General features: G+C 32.1%; 2 protein-coding genes across 2 annotated transcripts in view; one reads left to right on the top strand and one right to left on the bottom strand.

Annotated features, from left to right (window-relative positions):
• Positions 1-14,581, bottom strand: part of LOC132724479 (cAMP-specific 3',5'-cyclic phosphodiesterase 4D-like) — a 58,129-nt gene extending 43,548 nt beyond the window's left edge. The window contains exons 1-2 of the mRNA XM_060709350.1: positions 14,447-14,581; positions 10,955-11,048 (exon numbers count right to left, since the gene is read on the bottom strand). Of these exons, the coding sequence (XP_060565333.1) occupies positions 10,955-11,048; positions 14,447-14,569 (217 nt within the window). The 5' untranslated portion in view covers positions 14,570-14,581. The remainder of the gene's footprint in view (positions 1-10,954; positions 11,049-14,446) is intronic.
• Positions 14,582-23,811: 9,230 nt separating this feature from the next.
• Positions 23,812-26,394, top strand: LOC132724480 (uncharacterized). The gene is made up of 2 exons (XM_060709353.1): positions 23,812-23,933; positions 26,223-26,394. Exons 1-2 carry the CDS (start codon positions 23,812-23,814, stop codon positions 26,392-26,394), a joined length of 294 nt encoding a protein of 97 aa, XP_060565336.1.
• Positions 26,395-26,625: the final 231 nt, after the last annotated feature.

Genomic DNA, 26,625 nt, shown 5'->3' with positions numbered 1-26,625 from the left:
AAGGTATATATATATGAGATGGTTGACTGTAAAATACTGAATGTATTTCTATATCAGAATGTCAATATTGTTGGCGACGCCGGTGAGCGGCGTCGTCTATTATGGAACGCTTTTTATTTTTGCCTATGGAAGGAGCTGTTATTATTAGCAGTTAATTTCATGTTGTGTTAATTAGTTTTATTTTGATTCGTAAAAAAATCAAAGTAAAAGAAATGTGTTGTTATATTTTGTATTTAATAACTTTATGTAAAAAGCATGTGCATTGTGGGATATTATTTTCAACGCGAAAAATTGCAGGTTAAGTTTAACAGCTTGTTCCTTTAAGTTTTATTGACAATCCTAAAAAAAAAAAACCCGGATTTCGAAATAATCGTTGGGACTAGATTTGGAAAAAAAAAACCTTAAAGGAAAAAAAATTTTTCCATTGAGGCCGTATCATTCATTCATTCAATTTTAATAAACAATTTTCAAATTTCCTACAAAGGGAAAGGATAAAGTTTTTACCCTGCCCACTTGGTGAGGGTATTTAAGAATAAGGGTGAATGGACACTTTTTGTTTTGTTAAAACGGGATTTCATCTAGGATTTTTATCCCTTATTTACAATTTATTGTATCTGTTGCGCCAGGAATGGTTATGGTTTTAAACCCCATGTTACCAGTATTCCGGGTATGTTTGGGGAAAAAAGGATATTTACGATTTTTCTTGCCAATTTACTTATTTTGCGTCCCCAACATGCGGGCCAAATTTCATATTTTTTATGAAATTAACTTCTTTTACCATATTTTTGATGGCCTTTTAATTAAAAAACTTGAAGGCCATGGCAGCATTTTCATAAATTTTTTTGCTGTTAGGGTGTTCTTGGGTTCAAGTTTTCTTTATATTTTTAAGGGGGAAATTAAAACTTATTTTTTTACTAAAATTAATTTGTTGTTTTTGTTCTCTCTTAGGGGTAATTTTTAACTATAATTAACTATTTTTTTGTTTGTGGTATATGAATTTAACCAGGTGTTAAAAAGGGGTCATCAAAAAGCAAGTTTTAATGGTTAATTGTTAGGGTTTGTCATAAAAACTTGGGAAATATTAAAATGTTTAGTGGGCATAAACATGTTATATCTAGAAAAAATATATAGAATAGAAAATAATATATAGTGAAGAACTTATTATTATATTATTCTTTGCATTAAAAAGAATTACATCATGGGGTTCAATATTTATTAAAAGGGGATTTTGAAAGGGACTTTCATTTTAAGGTTATAAATGATAAAACAAGCAATTGATTTGAAAAAGGTTCTTAAAAAAATTGGGATCAAGGGGGCAATATGAAAATTAATTTAAGCTTTCAAAAAAAAATTTCATTATTCTGGATAAATTATTCTTTTTTTTTTTTACACATGTGCAATAGTTTTGAAAAAAGGAACTTGGCTTTTCTTGTTTTCTTTTATCTTATTGAATGCAGGGGGAACAACGTTTTTCATCAAAAACCTCAAGGTCTCTTGAAGTTTTTTTAAAACCCGGAAAAGGGGGAACTGTTTAAACACAATGAAGTAGGATTGTTACTTTCCTGGAATTACAATTTTGGTGCCCCAACTAATATGTTAGGGGTAATTTGTTTTGGGGCCACATTTTGAAGAACCAAAACATAGGTACAAAAATTAAACCCCGGGCGGCAGCGGAGTGAAAAAAACATTGAAAATACCCAAAAATTCTACCACCAATTGGGTTTTTTGTTTTAATTGCATTTTTCATGTTTTTGCCCGGTGCCCTTGATGCAAAATACAAATCAGCTTCATAAAATTTCTTATGTTGGTCACAGGTTTGAGTTCTGGTCAAGCTCAAAGTTTTTTCTCAATCTGTGACTGCAATTATAAGCATGAGTTCAATTCCCTATGCTCTGTAACATAAGAAATTCACGGACACAAATCGATATATAGTGGGGAAATATGTTTGTGGTTTAGAACTGTTTCATTATTAAAAGAGAAAAAGTGTAGCCGGCCGGATAGCTCAGTTGGTCTTTCTGAAAGTCATGGGTTTGAGTCATGGTCAGGCAGTTTCAGTCAGGGTTTTAGAAGTGGTTTTTCAATTGACACATGTTTGATTCATTTAACAGATTGCCATTAATTTGAAAAGGACAAAGGCAGTATTGGCATGATAAACTTTTAGATCTACAAAAGCATTTTGATACAGTTGAACACACTTATACTGCCACATTGGAAAGGGAAGTTTTTCTTTCTTCTTTCATGAAACTTTAAAGAAATCTGCCATATATAATGACATTCTGACATGGTTTATTTAAGTCTTATCTCTGATAGACCGCAGCTGGTGGATTGTGGCTGGTGCTTCATTCTACTACCTGCTCTGAGTACCTATGGTGTCCCCCTGATGTTTCATTTAAGGTCCTCTTTTATGGTCTAATAATTATATTTTGTCAATTTGACATGTCTTCAACCCTAAGCAATAAGCTTTTTATTTATAATGCACAGGCACCGGAGTATCATACCTGGGAAGAAAAAAATTATGGCCAGATTGATAAAAAAACCAGAGTGTTATCTTAAAAGTGGTCAACAACCAAAATAAAATGTAAATAATGATCCCCTTTAAAAATATACTTCAAGTTGATAGTATATTTTTAAAGGGGATCATTATTTACATTTTTTTCTGGTTTTTATAAACACAGTTTTTTTTTTATCAATCTGGTCATCTGGTCATTTTTTTCTTCCCAGGTCCGATACTCGTGCCTGTGATTATATGCTGATGACTCAGGAATCCTTGTGTCTCGTAAAATAAATCTGAAGAAATTCTTTCTTATAGCATGAGTCTTATAAGATTGCTTAATTGACTAAAAATTGTCTTTGCAAGATCAGACTCTATTCTTTTTGGTTTAAGTTTCAACTTAAACTGGCCCTAGCCTCCAGGTCACATGTAATGGTACTGCTATAAAGTACACATCTTTTGTTAAGTATTTAGGTGCAAATCTGGATCAATTCCTATTTGGCGTCCCCGGCCCTTTGGTGCTTTGGGGGAAAATCCAATTGCTTTTTTCTTTGTTCATCTATTTAATTTACAAATTTAAATTTGGGGGTATTCCCTGAAGGCTTTAAAAAATTTGGTTTCATTAATTTAAATTCAAAAAAAGTTTTTATGAGAATGACATTAAACAAATGGCCAAGGGGGCCCGATGGGGCTTAACTAGCCGTGGGTTTGAAGGGAACGGGGCCTTAAATTTTCTTTAAAAATTTATAACAGGGAGGAAACATTTTTAAATTTTTGATTTTTTTTAAGAAAAACCCACAAAACAAAAAGGAAGGAGGTTTTTTCTTCAGATTTTGTTAAAAAAAAAAAAAGAAAACATTGGAAAAATTTAGGACAAAGAAGGGGGGCAGACTGTTCTGTATGAATTGGTTATTTTAAAGATTTGTTTATTTTTTGTCATTTTGGAAAAAATTGTTAACCAAAAGTTAATTTAAAAAAAATTTATTTTTACATTTCTTACCCAAAATTTGTAAAAGGGAGAGGGCTGTTTGTAGGCCATTTTGGTTGTTGTTTAACTATTTTTTTAAGGTTCATTTGGCTGCTAGTTTCCCTATAAAGGGCCAAAGTTGTTAAACTATTTTCTTTTCTTTAAACAGCACCAAGGACAGTTATGAAAACTGGTTGGAGTTGAAACAAATTTTTTTCTAAAACCAAAAATTAAAAAAGGGAATTTTTGCACCTTGAAAGCAGTGTTTAAGATTTTAAGTATCTAATTTATTACCTTTCAATTTACAGGTTCCCTTTTTGAAATTTTAAAAAACTGAGTGGCCAACAGTCAAAAAATACTGCTTTAAAGTTGAAACTCTCAGGGTTTATTAACAATTTATTTCGTATTATGAAGCCGTTTTTTCATTTTGACCAACCAACTAATGGTTTGCGACCAGGAGGGGTCGGACCCACTGTTGCTCCGGCGGCAGATTGTTTTTTTTTCCAGGGGGATTTTTCATTTGCTGTTTTTCGGGGCTACAAAACCTGTAACAAAGTAGGAGAAATGGACCAGCGGACGGCAGGATTCTTGTCGGGACTGGCCGGGATTGCCGGGGCAGGGGTTTCTGGTCTGGGTCCATAAGGGCTGGTCGCCAAAAAACAAACCAAAAACTTTATTTTGGTTTTGAGTCGTGCGGGGTTACTATTTAATTTCTTTTTTACCCCAACAAATGGAAGTTCTTTTATTGATAAAGTCATTCTTAAAAAAGTATTTTTTTTTTTTTAGTTTGTTCGTGACCGATTTTTTTTTTTTTTTTATTGTATCGATGGAAACCATTGTAAACCGTTGTTTTAAAGTTAGGTGGAAAACTATGATTTGGGTCAAAATCTATTTTTGTGTTTTAAGAGATGTTTCTTAAAGAAATTTCGAATAAAGGGTGTTTAAACATTAACTTGCCATCACAAAAGCTCACCTTTGAGCACCTTGCGCTCATTTAAGCTAAAAATACAAAAACAGAAATTACATTCACAATGTAGACGCAGCATGCCAAAATCTTAACAAGTGTTCCATTGCTGAGAAAAGATAACATTTAATGAAGAATTGCCAAAAATTCTTACAAGTACACTACTGTCAAAAGTTTTGCTAAAATTACTGGGGAGAAATAATGACTATTTCTCTAATGTTTCTGAGATCAGGTACTTCTCCAATCTAATCCACCTCTTACATTTACAGACATAATTCACATACCTTTCAATAATATCTGAAGAGATTTATCATATTATTTCGAAGATTACAGAAAAGAATGTTAAACATTTGTATTAAAAAGCTCCATAATGGCTTTCCGTATCAATATAACATTTAAAATAACGGGTATGTATTTTGTTTATTTGTAATATTTTTATCAAAATATTAATTTTCGACTGAGGTAACTCTGAATTCACTTTTATTACCTCCCTTTATAATTATATAATATATTGCTCAAACGGAACATTTTCTGTCAAAAGGGAAACTTTTTTGCCAACAATGCTCAGGATTTGACCAGTCCATTTCTTTCTTGCCACTTTTCTTACCAAGGTAAAAATTTACGATGTTCCTTATAAAGTGATATTGGCAAAAATAGTAATAATAATGATATAGAAAGAACACGGCTTCTTTATTTTGTTCCGTTTGATTTAAGATATAAATAAATCTTCTCCATAAGCTGCTAGAAAATGTACTGTAATGTACAGTTATCATGCCACCGACAGAGACCATTAGTTATAACATACCTTCAGAAAAAAACAAAGTAGAACCAAAGCTAATATCACACGCGCGGATGAACTACCATTAGCTTAAGTAAGCCGGGTCTGTACTAATTCATATGTACTTTAACTTTAGATCCAGAATAAGAAAATATTTCTATTTTTCCCCCTCCCAAGTGCTTTTAACTTAATTTCTCAAATAAGAATAAACCCCATATGATAAAAATCATCACACTCTTTTAATTAAGGTCTAATAAATCAAAAGAACACCTATGTTTTCTTTGATCTGTTGATCTTTAGTTTATATAGAACAAAGCCTATTTTCAGAGGATATAATAAAATCATGATACACCCCCACTAAGCTAAGCTATTTTTCTAGCCATATGTTACCCTTCAAGGTTGTACTTGTTTTCATTTTCATATTGTTAATAAGACTTAAAAAGTTATTTCTAGTTCACCGACTGCTGCGTAACAGGAAATGGGTGTTAATGTATGCAAATTATCGTTAATTCCATGTTTTCTGGGTCAAATATGTTGTTTATCATCAAAGTGCTTTGAACGACTTCCTAAAATGATATACAAATTCAAAGAGTACCAGTTCCATTAGTGAAATCATTAGTATTAAATGCATATCCTACCCATAGATTGTACTTTATGATCGAGCTTTCAGGATAAAAAAAATCAGTTCCGTTTGGTTTAATCAGAATCATATGCAGTGTTTCATCAGCTTCATTTTCAACCCTTTGCTTCACAAACCATTCAGTACAAAACATGATTCTCTATCCAAAAAAAAAAGGAATAAACTGGCAAAAAAATTGAAGAATATATTTCTGCACCAGGAAATCATGCATACCTAGATTTTTATAAATTAACCAAATATTTGACAAAAGTACCTAATTTTGTTTATTTTTATCATTTCTGCTTTACTGAAAGTAATAAAAAGAGCTGTTGGTAGGACAGTGTGATTGACTATTCTCAGTGCTTGATAGTAAAACAATAAACTGGACAAATTTTTTTTTATTTAAGTTATAAAAGGGCCATATTTCTGTCAAAGTCCTTGATAGAGTTATAGGCCATAGTGAGTGACCTATTATACTTTCAAAATAAGAGTGAGAAGTTCAATCCATTCCATTCAGTAGTTTTGGAAAGGAGATACCTACATGCATGCAAAAGGTGTGAAGCTGACGCTTTGGTGAATATAACAACTTTCCTTATTCTTTCAATAGTCAAGCTAAAAAGGTTGCTTAAATGTCATTACCAAAATCTAATTTCATAAAAGACCATTTCTTTGATAATAAATTAGGGGATATTTTTGTTTATCGCACCGAAGTCAGGTTTATAAATTAATTTTATTGAAGCTTTACAAATATCTGAAGATCTACAGAGTCCCTGTGAGACAATTTCAAATCCAAGGAGCTATCTCTTGTAAGCTCAAGCATTTTTACCACAATGACTAAACTAACACTCAAACTAAGAAACATATGAGCCGTGTCACGATAAAACCAACAGACCATATAACAAGTAGAGAAACTAATAGCCAACAGCATGGATCCTGATCAGACTGCGCCGATGCGCAGGCTGGTCTGGATCCATGCTGGTCGCAAACCCATTATGTTGGTTTTGTCATGACGCGGCTCATATCATTTCATATAATACATGACAAACAGCAAGATGTCTTTTACATAGACAATAATTTCACTAGAGTACAATTTCGAAAAAAAAAAAATCCTTTGGAAATGACAATAATTTCACTGTTATTATATTCTGACTAAACCAAAACAATAAACATAAGTTTCAAGGTTTTTAATATTGAAATTGAGTATTTTTATAATAATCTATTTCATCCAACTGGGAATAAAATGACGGTAAATATGATAACATTTGTAAAAGCATCCGTCTAAACATAAGCTTCAAACATGTGCTTTGATATGATACTTATTACTGTTAGACTATTCCGAGAAATAGCTCTGTAACACAGAATAATAAGTGTTTCTATCGTATTTATTGTAAATAACGGACATTAAAACACAATTACTCGCAGCATCCCCATCTATACAAAGATCATAATTGTACTAATTGCGCCAATTTCATGGTCATAAGCCATCGACATTGTACTTACTATTCGAAATAAATTGTTCGTAAGGTCTCAAATTTCAGTACGTAGCTATAGCATTTTTGAAAATGTGATAGGTGTTTACAAGAGAATACTTTGATTCTTGTCACGTAATTGTAGGTTTTAGTTGTAAACTGCCCACACCTGTTGATTTTTTAATATCATAATGAATGAAAAAAATTATCAGGAAATAAATGTCAATCAAGCACTCTGGTCAGAAATTTTATTAATAGAAAAACATTAAAAATACAGAGTAGGATTTTATTTTTCAAACGCATCACAGAAAATTTTATCATAGAATCTTAAATGCAACAAGAAAAAAAAATTCTTATCTATAGTTCATAGAAACATTTGCATTTGCAATATGTAATGTCATGTCAATAACCAGCCAGTATCTAGAATAGGTTGAACAAAAGGCTCTAAATATAGAAAGTTGACGAATATTTTTAACCTGTAAACTGCTAGCAGTCCAAAGGATCAGTGCAGACCAAGATCAGAAGCTTTGTATATAATGAGATACTGAACATTTCTGTTTATATTAACAATTGTATGGATACAGAGATTTTAACAAGCTATGCATCATGTTACTTTAACTAAAGCAGAGTTATGGCCCTTGTAAAAGATGCAAAAGCCTTTAACGAAGGCAATAAATATGCTCTGCATGAAAACCAACTATTTCACCATATACCTAACTTAATAAAATAGATGAACCACTGCAAAATCACCTGATCAAAAGAAGGAACAAAACCAGTCAAGGAATTGAGATTTTTCTGCAGTTTTGATTAAACTTTGTAATTTTTTTTTTGAAGGTGATACGGCAGCTTAGACCGTCGCCATTCCCGTCTCCGTACGCAATTACAGAACGTTTAAAGTTGGCCGACTACATGATTACAATCATTGGCATCAAATTGTATAATTAAATCAGACTGATGTAGCTGTCTTAAACACATACGTAGATTTAAAACAGAAAGTACATGTCTAATTTAACGCTTAATTACTTTAAAATAACCTCGGAAACCTGCGGCATACGCAAGCAAGTTACAGACTTCTGTCTCTGAGTTTGTTACGGGTTTAGTTACATTTATGATAAAAGCTTTGTGTTAACAATTGCCTTGAATTACAGTCATTTCAAATGATTGTAATGGACCAATTAAATTAAACTGTTGCTTTTATTTGATTTCACATACAAGAATTACGTATTACAGAATATCATTTGCACTGAATCTTTATATGAATATAAATGAAATTTTACAGAAATACATGACCCAATTACTGCCTTGATTACTATAATTAACCCATATTTAAAACAAAATGGAGACATTTTTGGCATAGCAAATTAGGGTTAAAAGATTTAAACAAAAGCACCGCAAAGGCGGAAATAATATATGCTCAAATGTAAATTTGTTAGAGTAATCAAAATTATTCTTTCAATTATGAAAGAGACACAATGAAGGAGCTTGTGTAAAAGATGTTTTACCTTAATTATCGTTATGATACTAATAAGACCTCCAAGATGGCCCAAATACATGATTCATAAAACTTTTATAGCTACTAGCAATACTATATGCCAAATATAGAGGAATACTATTCACCACAAAAAGATGTGTTTTCCTATATCGCTTCATACATGTTAGGTAAGTGACTCCCAGGACAGGGCCAATTTTGGCCATAGGGTCATGATTAATATAAATTTTGTAGAAATCTAAAAATTGATGCTGCATGCCATAAATATCTAAGCACTGAACTATGTGGATGACTTAAATGTGTTTTCCTATATAAGTTTTTTTATAAATTAGGTGACTTTGGGTTGGGCCAACATTGATCAATACAGTTTTGCAGAGGTTTACAAGGTAATGAATGCTACATGCTAAATATCTTACCTCTCGGTATTGCAGTTTCATAAAATAAGACTTAAATTCTTTTTTCTCATACAAGTGTATTGTCTGCTAAGTGACCCTAGGGGTGGGGCAAATATTGACCCAAGGGGCTTGACTAATATCATTTTTGTAGAGACTAACAAGTCAATGCTGCATTGCAAATATCTAAGCTCTAGGCATTATTGTAGTTTCACAAAATAAGACTTAAATGTGTTCTCTTATACAAAACTGTATTTACTAAGTGAACCCTGGAGCTTGGCCAATATTGACCCAAGGGGGATGATTATTAAAAGTTATTTTGTAGTCCATAATATATGTTACATGACAAATACCTAAGCTCTGGGGATTGAAGTTTCACACAATAAGTCTCAGATGTGTTTTTTCCTATATACATCTTTATATATCAAGTGATCCGTGGGGTGGGGCCAGTATTGATCTCAGGAAGCCCAAACATGTGTTTCGCATATAGTCTCATTATAAGTAATACTTCTGCTAAAAAGTTTTTATTTCTATCCATGCAGGATTCAAAAGACAAAATTTTGAAATTCATATAATATGACTAAGTGTAACCTTGACCTGACGAGGGCCAAACTTGTGCACTGCACATCGTCTCATTATGGTTAACATTTCTGCCTTTCCATTCACCTATTCAAAAGTTAACAGATAGATAGATGGACAGCCAGATGCATAATAATATAATTATGCTGGCCATATAAAAAGCTCTATACATTGTCTACCCATTCTCCCTCCCTTAAGCCCTGACCTTTTCCATCCCTTAAGTCTGTGAGTGACAGATAAATCTTCGTTTCACATTTCACAACATATGCAAATTTTAGAATTTATATATTTAGATTTTAATGCTATTTAATTTCAAATTTGCATAACTTTTCTAGAAGACTGGAATTAAGGATTTTGTCATATCAAAATATTAAGACATATTCTGTTAGGTATGCTTAGAAATATAATTTAATATATTGGAACTATCTTTCTCTAAAATGAGACTTGTTGAAATTTTATAAAACATCTTGCTTTAATTTAAATGACATTTTTAAGGACTTATTAACAGTCTGAGAAACTGAAAGAAGCCAAGAAAATGATCAAGAAATAAGACAAGGACAACTTCACTAGCATTGTCACGTTCACAGAATTTTGTAAACATGCAAAAGTCATTAAAAAAAATGGGCCGATACCATATGAATGTCTATAACTATACTTCTGTAACGTTTCCAGCAAATCCAAGGTGAAATCTCAAGAAAAAAAGGTTGAAAACTTGAAGTGTTAAAATGCTAACAAACAAGATGGTCACGTAACATTTAATTTGAATGCCTTGAAGGTGAAGTCAGGTAAAATCAATTATAATTTATTTATGCCATAGTCTTGTACTAGCTAAGTGTCACAAAGGTCATGCAATTTGACCAAACTGTTGGCTGCCCTCGATAGATAACTCCCTCTAACACAATCATTGTATAGTTAGAAGCTGACAAAATCATCACATTAATATGGCAGAGAAAATACATAAATATTTTTAGAGCAGAAAGAAACTCATTTTAATAACACCAAAGAGCCGAAAGTTTCCAACGGAATTTCAAAGGGCTAGCATCATTTTTGACCTATCACTTGCAGATAAATGTGAGAAAACATAAATACCAAGGCCTAAAAGTTTCACAAGTTTCAACAAACCTTTGGAGGTATTGCTTCAGTTTTTTTTCCACCTCCAAAGTTGCTATAATATTTTCACACTTTTGACAACAACAAAATTCTTACCTAAATAAGTGCTACATATGTACTCTGCTATTTGGTTTCCAGATTTACTTGACTCCGCAAAGTGACTCAATTCTCGGTTCAGCATCCGTTTGAACTGTGTGAAAACAAACAACAACAAAATGATAAGAAATGGAAAACAACAATCAAAACATCTAGATTCAGGACAATAAACAAAGGACTATGACTAATGCCAGGCATCCATGGCCAAGTAGTTAAAGTTGTTGATTACAAACCACTTGCTACGGAGCCCCTAAGGTGACATTCTCGACACTTTTCCCCCGGCATTTAATTCGTTTTTACGAAATATTAATTCGTAATTACGAAATATTAATTCGTTTTTACGAAATATCAATTCGTATTTACGAAATATCAATTCGTATTTACGAAATGTTAATTCGTTTTTACGAAATATTATTTCGTAATTACGAAATATTATTTCGTTATTACGAAATATTAATTCGTAAAAACGAAATGTTATTTCGTAATTACGAAATATTAATTCGTTTTTACGAAATCTTATTTAAGGTCATTTTGAGCTTGATAAAGAACCTATTAATCTCACAAATGGGTCATTTACATGCCTTGATCAACTTTGCGATTATAAGCCGAATGGTTCTCAAGTTATTATATTGAAGTGAACAGGGTTTTTGAGTGAGAAGTCATTCTCTGTCCAAAATGGTCTTTTTTCCCCATTGTCAAATACATGTTCCTATCAGCAATGTTTTAATGTTTGAGGCAATCTTTTACGACATGTATCTTTAAAACAGAAACATGCTATATTATTCCGTTCTTTTATCATATACATAAGTAAAACTAATGGGACGAGGAGGGGGTTGGGCCAGATTTCACTAATCTAATAAATTTAAAATGAATATTTCCTCACAATTTAGTATTAGAAATGTCCGTGTTTGGATTTGAAGCACAGGACCCCTATTTTAAGTAAATTTTCCTAGCGCGTGTACTATCACGGGTGTGGCTCAACGCTATTGACATGCGAATATTTTAATTTATGTACAATAGTGTAAAGTTAAAAAACTTGGGGAGAACAAAAATCACTATTTATATTGCATGTACATGCCTTATATTAAGTCAGGAACTTAGTTTTGAGGCCTTATTTATAACTATTACCAAAACTCTTTGAAACGCTAGAAAAAAATTTAATTCGTTTTTACGAAATATTATTTCGTATTTACGAATTATTATTTCGTAATTACGAAATAATATTTCGTAAAAACGAATTAATATTTCGTAATAACGAATTAATATTTCGTAATTACGAAATAATATTTCGTAAATACGAATTAATATTTCGTAAAAACGAATTAATATTTTGTAAAAACGAATAAATATTTCGTAATAATATTTCGTAAAAACGAATTAATATTTCGTATTTACGAATTAATATTTCGTATTTACGAATTAATATTTCGTAAAAACGAATTATTATTTCGTAATTACGAATTATTATTTCGTAAAAACGAATTAAATTCCGGGGAAAAAAGTGTGGAAAATGTCACCTTAGGGGCTCCGTAACTTGCCCCTCACTGCTGTAGGTTCAAATCTGGTCAGCGACTTTGGATACTTTCATGTGGGCTTATGGAATGTAGGTGGTTCTACTCAAGTGTCCTTTCGTGCCTTAAGTAATGCACAGAAGAGGAACCAGATTTCTTCCTCCACCAGTACAGCTGGAAAGTCACCATATGACCTCCATTGTGTTGGTGCAAATCAAAACCCAACCAAAAAATTAGAAAATTAGTATAGTAATAGCAATCTTAAGAAATTCCACATATTATCAGATTGTACAACACCTACTTGACAATGCAGGTATTTTAATATATTTCATACAAGTAGTGAGTGTCACACTGGCACTGTAAAGGTCATATGTCAGTGTTCAAGCTTTAGTACACAAAAGACGTCCCTATCGGCACAAGTGACCACCGGATAGGATCACCAAATTTTCATTGAATAGAAAGAATCACCATGGCACCTTTCAGAAAACTAGCTGAATGTATAGCTTCTGAATATGATTAAGAATTCAAAGTATTAAGAATTCGAAGTCAAAATACAACTTTGTTTCATGACAATCATAATATTTCACATTTATTGCTACTTTCTTCAGGTTAAAAGAATCTAACATTCTCTAAAACCATTATTTAAACAGTACAAAATTCATGTTAGCAATTTTCTAAAGAAGTAAAAACTTATTTATTTCTGAGGATAATGTGTCTTTAACTGACAATACAAACTTGTTTTGACAATCTCAGTTGCCATTCCCACAAGAATCATCACAAAAATCAAAATATGAAGATTTTAAAATTATAAAAGTCAAGATTGGAATTTACGTCCATCATCTGGTTCATGACTTTGGTTTAAAAAGGAATAAACAGTAAACAAAGTCTATGATATCAAATTTCAGTTTGAAATAAAAAGTTATGCTCCAGATTATTACCAAAAGTATCAAAATAAAATACATGTATATATGCAAATCTATATAGTTATTTTATCACTTGTTTTTGTATCAGTGAAAGGTAAAGGTAGCAAAACTACCAGTCCTATTTTCATGACATGCATCCTAAATGTGCCCTTTACAATATCAAACAATTTAATCTTGATAATCAAGGAAATTTTACTAAAATTCCGCCTTTTTTTACCTATTGTTCTGTTGAAACCAGGAAGAAAATAAAACTTAAACATGACCAGCTATGGTAAGATTTTTTATGTTTAAACTGGTGGCAAAGGCTTACCTATTTGGGTTTCTTCACAGGTTAAGTGGCAGTGTTAAGTTAAATTTGTTTGGTTCATTTGGATCATTGATTCAAAAACTTTATAATAAGTGTTAAAGATTGAATACCACTACAAGGGGTGTGAGGGATGTTGCACTTTTCCATTATCCCTCATGAACAGACTCAAACTGTGTCTGCAAGTTCATAAATACTGTTGTTTTCATTGCATCGAAGGGATCTTCCTATATTTAGGTTTAGGGCACATGCCTTCTTTTACTTTGGGACAATACGAATGGCACACACATGTCTGATAAATGTTGAATTCTTCTTTAAAGCAGGTGCTAGGGAGCGTGGACGGTAACTAGCACTGTCCAGTACCGTCCGTGAACAGGCCAATTCATACCAAGTCTGTAACATTTCCAATTTTGTCGTTTAGGGCTTTCTTTCACTCTATTTTACAAACTTCGGATTTGTGAGTTTGATATTTTGGTAATAGCATTAATTTATTTTCTGTGTTTATGGCTAATGTTATTTGTTCACTATCTCTGGTGGTGTAGTAGAAAAACCATTGGCCATTACTTGCAAGGTAACTACCACCCACCCAACTGATGGCTTAAATGCTACCATATAGTGTCACTAAAACCCAATTTAACAAACTAGCCTATCTCCTGATTAGTTAAATACTGCTTTGAGGGAGCCCGCTGGTTGTTTAAGAGACAATTATTGTATATTACACCTTGCTAAGTTTGCTAAAGAGCAGAGGACATACCTTGCTAGACGCCATATCACTGACAGACCGATGCGTCTGTACAGCCTCAAGTTGATCGAGGCACCAGTCCAGCTCCTCCAGGGTCTCCACCGCCATTTTACTATAATTTTCATCTGAAATCATAAAAAAAATTAAGAAATAATTATGAATGTCTAAAAACTAAAATCATACCAGTGAAATATAGCCCAATAAATAATTGTAATTTCTTATTATATGAAAATCAATTCATTTCATAACTCGGAACATTTTGAATAAAATGCTGACATTTCGGAGTAATGGAAGTGAAGCCCTGAATGAAGACAAGGCACACTGGAAAGGTTTCTGTAAAATCCTGGAAGCAAATGGAAATGGTCTGTGAAGGAGGCCAACCATTTTAACAGATGTCAAATATCAGGTCTTTGTGAGAAATTTCCCCGATGTAAATGGTATGACAGTAACCTTGACCAGGATTAGAAGTATCATTTAAGGTTGAAGTGGTCAAATAAGATGTAAGACACCTTAACATTCACTTATATCTCATCTGTAATACATTTTTGAGTAAACAAGTTCTTAACTGTCAGGGTCAATGATGTCTCTGTACTTTTAAAGTAAAAATTTTCTGTTGGAAAAAAAGGAAGTGTTGGGGGGGGGGAATCTCTGATTATCATTTGTTTACACTGCATTAACAGAGATTCTGTATTTTATTTCAATTTTCAATTAAATCTTCAAATTTTGTGACAAATGCACCAAACAATCAGTAAAAGTTAGAAGTGAGTTTTTTCTACTTTAAGCTGTGGTGGCCATCTTGTTCAGACCAGATCCATTTGAGCAATTTTTGGAGGGGACCATCATAGGATCATTCCTGTATATATATAATTTTATCACTTGGTGTGGGAGTTTAGGGGAAGATGTTGTTTAAGTTAAAATGATAACAATGGACCCCAGATGGAGGGGTATCACAATAGCTCACTTTTAGCATGTTGTGCTCAGGTGAGCCAAAAATTACAAGATAAACATTTACTTTGAGAGTTTAATATTGAGAGTTTAAATAATAGGTGGTTATAAAACAGTATATACATGTATAACAAGTACTAGCAGATATAAATATATTTATATGACAATCCTTACAAGGTGCTAGTCGTGATTTACATGATGATTATAATGATAATGATGATATGATGAAGATAATAGCAATAATAATAATAATGATGATGATGATAATAATGATGGTGGTAGGTATAAAAAAGGATGATGATGAAACAAAATAGTAATAATAATCATAATGAAGATGATGATGATAATATTGATGGTGATAATAATAATGGTGATAATAATGATAATAGTAATCATAATAATGAAGATAATGATGGTTTAATTGGAGGAAAAAAATGGAAAAAACTATAGAAAAAAATCATATGCTTATGACAATTGTTTTATCATGAACTCCACAATTCATGACACACAAATTATTGCCCAGAATAACTTACTCCACAGTTAGACCCTTTTATAACACTAATGTTATTGTCTCAAAACTCAGATAAATATTTACCACAAAATATAATATACAATCCAGTCATGTTATATTACATTTCCACAAACATGAGAATCATTTCATACAAAATTTGCACTAATAATTTATCATACAAATCTTGTATAAATATTTTTCATGCATAAAGAATATACTGACACTTTTCTCTGTAAATAATTCAGAAAAATCACTTTTCTTATCTCTTAAAATTTTGCCATGACGTAAAACCTGTTTGCACCTATGAAAATTGCCATATGTTTGGTGAACTGTTCTTTAAAATCATTATATGAAAATTATCTTACTAAAAAAACAACTCTTTTTATTTGTATCATGTTTGTGATATAATGCATCACACACAGGTTTAAAATTAATCATCTCTTTACTCCTCAATTTGCTTTTTTTTTTGCTTTTTTTTCGTACTCGTTCCTCACACATAAACAACATAGTATTTTGGTTTTCTAGAAAATAAATGAGTTTAACAATCAATGTATATATGTAATAGACAGTACATACAAACTGTTTTCTCAAATCGTCACTTCTTTTAAAAATTTAACATTTTTTGAGAACAGACTGTTATACAAAATATAACTCATAACAATTATAATGAGAACAAAAAGCAAATTGTTGGATTAAAAATGTGTGCAGCAAATAACCAATGCAAAGGGACATCTCTTTTACAGCTACCTGTTTTGGTGTTAAAATCCAGCATGCTTTTGTCATTAACCAAATTAATGAGTTATTAATCCTAATGAGAGTGTAATTCTTAACAAAAGTAGTAAATCACTCTTCAAATTCAATGTACCTGTTCCAATAAGCAAACAAAAGCACAAGAAAGTCACTTTGCCAATGACCTGTTTCAATGACTCGAAATTCATTGTACCTTTGACAATAACCAAATGAAAGAACATTGCCAATGACCTGTTATAATATACAATGAGTGACTTGAAATTCAATGTACCTTTTTGCCAATAACCAAACAAAAGACCAATAAGGTCACTGTGCCAATGACCTGTTATAATATACAATGAGTGACTTGAAATTCAATGTACCTTTTTGCCAATAACCAAACAAAAGACCAATAAGGTCACTGTGCCAATGACCTGTTATAATATACAATGAGTGACTTGAAATTCAATATACCTTTTTGCCAATAACCAAACAAAAGACCAATAAGGTCACTTTGCTCATGACCTGTTTTAATATATGAGTGATTTTTGCAATTAAATGTACCGTTTTTCAATAAACCAAACAAAAGAACATGGTCACCTTGGTAACCTGTTTCTATATGACAAATGCATTATGAAATTCAATGTTTAGTCTCTTTGATGTGAGAATTAATTTCTTTGAGATGTTTTACTACAATTGTTTCCAGTGTCTGCACTGAGCATGTATATATCCTTGAAACATTTCACGCAGCAATTAAAACCAACCTTTATTTTCATATTTAAACCCCTTCCAGTGAATTTTACTGCCATAAAAACCCTCCTTTTCAAGGATAATGCTTCAAACCTTTTAAAAATTCAGTTTCACAAACATTGACATTTACATAAAATTCTGGGAACATTTCGAATAATTGAGAAATTAAGGTAATAAAGTGTTTTACTAACATTTTCACTTTTATCCGAACTATCGAAGTTCAGTTCTAAGTGACATTTTCCGATTTAATTGAGAAAATATAACTAATGGAAATAAAAGCCTTTTCTGTACAAAACATTGCAATCAACGGAAGTATAGACGCAACCAGACATTAAAAAACATTACTAAAGCCTTCTTGTATGGTACTTAGAGACCATTACAGACTGTAGTGGAACCAGACACGATTGCAGTTCCAACATATTCAGCAAAATGCTCTTATTACTTGCTCACTTAGCCATCGATAAATTTTGGACATTCATCAGTTTCTGGTCATTTGATATGGACAATTAATATACCTGTATAAAGCAGATATAACTTGTTAAAGTGCCACTGATGTCAACATTTGCTTGCTAACCATTACTATACCAATACAATAGCAGACGTAGCCAATGCAATGTGCCTCGGATAAATAAATTTGATACTTAGTTATAAGCTGATCTGTTTTTGACATGAAACATAAATGCATTTTGATAATCCAAATCATCATTAGATTTATATAAACCAGATGAATGTCTAAATGGTATCATAGAATTATCGCTAAGAAAACTTCATATTTGAAACATGGAGAAATGTTTAAAATGCAGTTCGTTCATGATTCAGCATTTTGTTAGCAAATGAGGATGCTAGGAAAACACCAAAACAATTTTAATGTGCTACAAAAATTGCAAATCATAACGAAAGGTAAAATTCCCTTTCATTCCCAGTTTTAACATCAAATCTTTACACATGGCCAACAACTGTGTATCAGTCATGCATCAGGTGGAAAAAATTCTAAATATAAACAACAAAATTGACCAATCAGAAAGCAGCGTTACAGGACACAAACCAATGTAACTTCCATACAATTATATCAGCTATTTTCACATCGTTTATTTTACACCTTTTATATCATAACTCACAAAACTTGTTTGAAGTCTTTCCCATGGAAAGATGTATATTTAGCTCATATAGTTAATGTAATCATTAAAACCTACATATAAGGAATAAGGAACAGAAAAAATCTAGAAAAAACACGATCATGTTTATATGACGTAGGTACGGTCTAATTAATGCACAACTTAATCCAACGTGATCTTGATATTCCATCATGATTTCTGGAGAATCTCATGACGCTGGTAGGACAAAGTCATTAATATGATAAAATTATAAGGTTAATATCCTCTATAGCCAGAGGACATGATTCTTAAATAATAACATTTTGTCTTATTTGCATATAATATCAATAAAAAGAACTAAAAATATACATTCTCAAAAAGAAAATAAGAGTCTTGTTTTTTTTATATTAAAATTGGGACTCAAGATGCCTATTCTATGTTTTGATGCAAAAGAAGTACTACTCCATGGATTTTAACGAGTTATATTTACAATGTAATAACATCTAAAAAGTTGCAATAATTACATAATTTCAAAGGAATAAAAATCATTTTTCTTGTTTCTAAAAATATCCAACAGTAAGCCATTATAAAATACAGTTACCCTTTGTTTGATATAAGTTATTTTGGTTCTACATATCCAGTCGGATCAAAGATTTCTGATGTTATTTTCTGCCTAGAAGCTGCTAAATGTAGGGTTTTGCATCAAGATGATAAAAGTTACTAAATAATGCAGTCTCTATCATTTTTGCAATAAATTCATCTTTTGTCACTTTTCTTGACATTTGGGGAAAAGCCTCTTTCTCAAATAAACTTATAATATACTTAAACAAATAAAAAGATTATAGAGTCAATGCATATTATAGCATCTGAAGGTTGAGTAAAAAAATAAATAAACTTCACTTTATAATATTTCTATTTCAGAAATGTTCTGAGAAGATGCACTTTTACTAACATTTATATCCTGAGTTTAAATTAAAGTACACAATATACAAAAACACTCATAATGTTGTATGAAAGAAGGTATTGACTAACATGCCACCTGTATCAAAACACACTGTGAAACGAAAGTAGGTATTGACAATAGGCAGATGATTGACTATAGGCAGTTGAGTCAGAACAGCTTACTGTTATATGAAAGTATGTATTGGCTATGCCACCTGTATCAAGCCAGTTTAATCAAAACAGCTTACTGTTATATGAAAGTATGTATGGGCTATGCCACCTGTATCAAGCCAGTTTAATCAAAACAGCTTACTGTTATATGAAAGTAAGCATTGGCTATGCCACCTGTATCTGGGCAGTTGAGTCAGAACAGCTTACTGTTATATGAAAGTATGTATTGGCTATGCCACCTGTATCAAGCCAGTTTAATCAAAACAGCTTACTGTTATATGAAAGTATGTATTGGTTAGGCCACCTGTATCAAGCCAGTTTAATCAAAACAGCTTACTGTTATATAAAAGATGGTATTGGCTATGCCACCTGTATCTGGGCAGTTGAGTCAAAACAGCTTACTGTTATATGAAAGTAAGCATTGGCTATGCCACCTGTATCTGGGCAGTTGCGTAAGAACAGCTTACTGTTATATGAAAGTATGTATTGGTTAGGCCACCTGTATCAAGCCAGTTTAATCAAAACAGCTTACTGTTATATGAAAGTATGTATTGGCTATGCCACCTGTATCAAGCCAGTTTAATCAAAACAGCTTACTGTTATATGAAAGTATGTATTGGCTATGCCACCTGTATCAAGCCAGTTTAATCAAAACAGCTTACTGTTATATGAAAGTAGATATTGGCTATGCAACCTGTATCAAGCCAGTTGAATCAAAGCAGCTTACTGTTATATGAAAGTAGGTATTGGCTATGCCACCTGTATCTGGGCAGTTGAGTCAAAACAGCTTACTGTTATATGAAAGTAGGTATTGGCTATGCCACCTGTATCTGGGCAGTTCAGTCAAAACAGCTTAATGTTATATGAAAGTAGGTATTGGCTATGCCACCTGTATTTAGGCAGATGAGTCAAAACAGCGTACTGTTATATGAAAGTAGGCATTGGCTATGTCACCTGTATCAAGCCAGTTGAATCAAAATAACTGTTATAAGCTATGCCACCTGTTTCTAGCCAGTTTGGTCAATACTGCTACCAAACTCTTGTTGTAAATATTACCTTATTCTGCTTTAATTTTGGAACAGCCTATTTGAAATTTAAGGGATTTCAATATCAAAATTCAGAAACTGAGGTACCAACACTGCCAAGGAAGTGTAGGCTAACCTGACCAAAGGCTTAAACATTTTGGTTTCAACAGATAAATATGAGGTAATGTTAGCTTCTTGAATAATGAAGCCCCCTTTATAATAGTAATGGGAAGCTCACAATTCAAAACTGGCATGTATGTTCATTGTAAAATTGTATGCAGTTTTATCTTAAAAATGAAATTTTTGAAAAATATAATATTCAACTAAATTCCAAGAATATATTCTGAAATTATTAAATTTCAGGGGGAAAGACCATTCAGTTATTTTAGATCATTTATGACATGGAAACCATTTCAACTATTAAAGAAATATTTCATGCATTTCAAATGAGGAGAAAATCATGACAAAAACGAGGAAGTGTTGATAGTGTGGGTTTTTTCACCCAAATTTATCACTATCAACACAGGTATCTATCTATATGTTATAAACATCCCAATAAAATACGGAAGATCAGTCACTTATGACAAAATTCTCTCATAAATGGGTAATGGGATAGAAATTGTCAATTAAGGAAATCAAGATATGGGAATATGCGATTAAATGAAACATTTATGATTCACAAAACATTATTTATGATTTAAAGTATATTCATATATAAATTTATTTAACAGCTGTTAAATAATAAAATACACTTTAAAATCATTCACTGGAAACAGCAATAATCTGTATAAGATATAAACTTCAAACCAAGGACATATCAGAACTTTTTTTTAAACAAGCCCTTGAAAATAACTTCCTGGAAAGATTATCCTTTCCAAATAATCATCTCTTGCCTGGAAAGACTATCGTAATTTTTCATATAATTTCATCTCATGTTTTAAACAATCTCACAAAAAACATCAACAGATTTATGCAATCTTTACAAGTATAAATATCCTCAAATAAGCTTTGCATTTATAAACTGTCAAATTATGTCTCACTCTTTTTCTTTTCTTTTAAATTTTGCTAATTTCTAATAAAAATATACTAAAACAAGAGTGATCAGTGATCACATGTGTTGCCTCATGATAGCCAACTGCATGTGTAGCAGGAGACACAAAAATTACTGGGCAAAACTTGCTTTTCCTTCAATGGCCATAACTCAGCCCAAAATCAATCAACCAGAAAACCCATGTAATATGCCAAAGAACTTGAGCTACAAATTAATCATGTAAAGTTTCACTGAAATTGCATAAGTGGGTACTAAAAGTACTTCAAACAAACTTTAGTTTGTTTGTTTGTTTGTTTCATTTTACACCTTTTCCCAACAGTATTTCAGTCATTTAGGCAGTTTCCTAACCATCGTTCCTGGAGAGTTACACCAGTACTACTACTACCTTCCTCCACGCTAAACAACCAAAGCATCTCCCGGGGATCAAACCCACGCCAGAGAAGTAACTGGATTAGAAGTCATCGATCCTAATACCTCGACCACGGAGGCGGTATATACAAACTTTAGAAATTAAAATCATGATTAAAGGGCCATTTTTCTGACAAAAATCATTGAACTGGATAACACTGCCGATATTGACAACCAGACTCAGTACTGATTATTCTTGTAAAGTTTGGCTGAAATTGCATCAGTAGTTTTTGAAGAGAAGGCTGGACAAGTTTTGTGATGGACAGACAGACAGACGGATAGATGACAGAGAAGTGATCCCAAATGATAGAATGAATCCCTTTTTTTTATAATTTCAAATATCATTTACATAACATAAATATCTCAATTCAATACTTATAAATATGTAACCAATGTTGATAGTTTAACTTGTTTATTAGTAAATCTAAATCTTATTACTTACATATGCTTTTCTTACAGCTTCATGTGAATTAACCAAAAAAAATTCAATTTGATGAAAACTTTAAAATTATCACACTAGCCCACTACAATTCACAAACATTTATAAATTTGCAAATCAATTGATAACAAATTTTTTCACTTTCTATAATGTGTGATTTGTTTTCGTGACCTGCAATAATGATGTAAGAGGTGACCTCCGTGATAATCTAGATGACTGCAGGTTTAATTTATTCACAATTTGTATACTATTTTAGTTTTTTAGTCTTCCATTTCTGTCAACTTTAACCACTAAAAATGTCAGTCACGAAAATGAAATATAAACTAACAAAACACAAAGTCTGTCATATTTCAAAAATTAAAAGCCTTATATCAACCACAAGGAAGTAGTAAATATCTCAATGGAAAACTGTTCACTTGTTTTCATTAAGATAATTGTGTTCTAATAATTAAGCTTTTGTAAAGTCATTCTTCGAAATCAACAAAGCCTTATATTAATTAAAACAATGTTGTTTGTTATTAGCAACAAAAATCCTGTTCAATCAAAATTAATTATAGTGACAAACAAATTTTATTGAATTATAAATTCAGTGACAAGTCTTATAATATCTGTTTATTAATAAAAGACTTCCCTGAATATATAAACAAAGAGAAACATGGCAATCTGAAGCGAGTCCACACTGAATGATTTTCAAATTGCCAGTAACTTTGGAAAACAAACCTGAAGTCCATAATTATGGTAGCAAATAAACAGAATGTGGTAATGATAAGGACAAGTGTGGTAATGACTATGATATGGTAAAGTCTGGTAATAACTTAAGTAAGAACAATAGTGTGGTAATTTCTTTGATAAGGACAAGTGTGGTAATGAGTTTAATAAGGACAAAATTGGTAATGACTTTGATATGGAAATGGTAATAATTTTTTAAGGAAAAGTGTGATAATGACTTTGATAGGGAAATGGTATTATAACTTTGTTAAGGACAAGTGTGGTAATGATTTTGATAAGGACAAGTGTGGTAATGGCTTTGATATGGAAATGGTAATAACGTTTTTAAGGACAAGTGTGATAATGACTTTGATAGGGAAATGGTAATAATTTTGGTAAGGACAAGTGTGGTAATGACTTTGATAAGGACAAGTGTGGTAATGAGTTTGATAAGGACAAGTGTGGTAATGACTTTGATAGGGAAATGGTAATATATTTTTTACGGACAAGTGTGGTAATGATTTTGTTAAGGACAAGTGTGGTAATGGCTTTGATATGGAAATGGTAATAACTTTGGTAAGGACAAGATGAGTTTAATGTGGTAATGACTTTGATAGAAAATGGTAATAATTTTGGTAAGGACAAGTGTGGTAATGACTTTGATAAGGACAAGTGTGGTTATGACTTTGGTAAGGACAAGTGTGGTAATGACTTTGGTAAAGACAAGTGTGGCAATAACTTTGGTTAGGACAAGTGTGGTAATGGCTTTGATAAGGACAAGTGTGATAATAACTTTGGTAAGGATAAGTGTGATAATGACTAATTAATGATTTTAATAAAGACAAGTGTGGAAAATGACTTTTATAAGGAAAAATGTGGTAATGACTTTGATAAGGAAACATAAGGTAATGGCTTTGATAAGGAAAAATGTTGTAATGACTTAATATGGATAAATGCTGGTTTTGAATGGCAATTAGAGGCTGTTGTCAACTCAACATATAAATGAACATGCAAATACAATGGTCCCTGTATTGATATGACAGAAATGTTTGTCCATTAACCATGTCAATAACCTATGAACATTGGTGACAAGGTCAAAGACAAGGTCATACAAAAAACAAATGTCTTTATGTAGAGAATGTTATTTACTTTCCTGGTTTATTTTGTTTTATAGCATACATTTATTACATTTGTATGTAATAAAGGTTTGTAAGAGAGATATAAAATTATGATATAATTGATGGATGATACTAACTGTGTATCAATCATTCATCTACTTCAACGAACATATCCTCCAATTTCTGTATGATAAATGATTTGATATAAATTATTTATAAAATTCATAAATAGTTAATGTAAAAAATAATGTTTATCTACATTATAATGTCTGAATGTTTATTATTTCAATTATTTGCAACAAACAAACAATTCATTATATTCAGAACAAATCACAACAATAATTCTCAAGAAAAGAAAAACATAGTTGCAACAAAATTGATCAGAGAACATCATGGAGTTTGTTCATAGGATAATGTCCTTTTACAAAAGCCTTAATCTCTTCAACACAGGCCTCATTCTCTCAAACACTGGCTTAATGCCCCTAAGACTGGCTGAATTCCCTTAACACTTGCTTAAAACTCTGTAACACTGACTTAATGCCCCTAAGACTGGCTTAGCTCCCTTAACACTCAGGCTTAAAACTCTGTAACACTGGCTTAATGCCCCTAAGACTGGCTTAGCTCCCTTAACACTCAGGCTTAAAACTCTGTAACACTGGCTTAATGCCCCTAAGACTGGCTTAGCTCCCTTAACACTCAGGCTTAAAACTCTGTAACACTGGCTTAATGCCCCTAAGACTGGCTTAGCTCCCTTAACACTGATTCTATCATTGGCTTAATTAGTACTCTGTAACACTGGCTCTAACACTGGCTTAACACTGTGTAACACTGGCTTAATGCCTACTGATTTAATACTCTCACTGATTTTGTTAGTTTGTTTCGTCAGGTGCCTGCACGGTGATGGATGGCCTCAGGTGCCTGCACGGTGATGGATAGCCTCAGGTGCTGCGCGGAGATGGATGGCCTTAGATACTTGCACATGCCCGAAATAATGCACAACGGGTAAAGTGGTAGAGTCACTGACCTTTAATAAGCTGGCTTAATTTCCCTGATGAGTATCAAACATACAGATGTGAGGGGAAAGTGATTTAAAGTCAATGACCATAACCATTTGTCTAAGGAAACTCCTTGTGACTTGACTTCAACAAAAATGCATTGGCGAAAATTCTTATCCAGAACAGGTAGAAACATTAATTTTCTTACTGGAAATAAACCACAAGTTTCTAAAACTTGTCAAACTAAATGAAGGAAACTTTTCTGCTGATGAGGTTGTCAGACATATTTATTTATTTAATTAGCATAAATATGTACCACTCTACAAATAGATTACATAATTGCAGCATAAAGATGATAATGATGTACATCAATGAATTGATTAAGCTGTCATTACATAAAGCCTCCATTCATTTTAAGAAAATATTTCCTGCATTCCATCACATCAGAACTTGAAAAGAAATTGACAAGAGAGCAGATCTTCTCGATAGGTCAGCTTTAAAATATAACCCCTATTTTAAGCCTCTGTAAATCATAGTTCCATGTGAAACCTATCAAGTTTCACTCGTTTCAAATCAATTAAATTGCTGTAATAATTTAATTATCTAATTAACTAAGCTAATAATCACAGTATATAATTAATACTGAAGAATGGGCGAAATAACATTTAAAGAGAGATTTTTCGCAATATGCTGAAAACATGTGTGATTGCAAAACTAAATGCAAATATTTTTGTGTGGTTAGCTCTTAGCTTTGCATTCAACCTTATTCACAATCCTAGATTTGTGTAAAATTGGCAACTTGGGTCTTTCATGTAGATTGAAAGATTTTCAATGACAAAATGCTGAATATGCAGGCTGTGCTAGTCTCGAAAAAAGACATGTGATTGTCATAATGCTGTCAGAGAAGAGAGAAGAGAAGAGAATAAAAGAAGAGAGAATAAAAGAAGAGAAGAGAAGAAGAGAAGAGGAGAAGAAGAGAAGAGAAGAAGAGAAGAGACAAGGAGGAGAAGAGAAGAGGAGAAGAAGAGAAGAGGAGAGGAAGAGGAGAGAAGAAAAGAGGAGGAGAAGAGATGAGAAGAGGAGAGAATAAGAGAAGAGAAGAAGAAGAGAAGAAGAGAAAGAAGAGGAGAGAAGAGAAGAGGAGAAGAAGAGAAGAGGAGAGAGAAGAGGAGAGAAGAGAGGAGAAGAAGAGAAGAGAAGAGGAGAAGCGAATAAGAGAAGAGAAGAGAGAAGTCAACATGCTTTTTGGGAAACAGATTTGCTTAAGGTATAAGCCATATTTTTATAGAAAAACCACTATCAATT

This window comes from Ruditapes philippinarum, unplaced genomic scaffold (assembly GCF_026571515.1).
Source record: "Ruditapes philippinarum isolate M1 unplaced genomic scaffold, ASM2657151v2 ctg3427_1_1_1_1, whole genome shotgun sequence".
NCBI lineage: Eukaryota > Metazoa > Mollusca > Bivalvia > Venerida > Veneridae > Ruditapes > Ruditapes philippinarum.
Note: the sequence above shows the minus strand (reverse complement) of the source record. Positions and strands in the feature narration are given on the sequence as shown.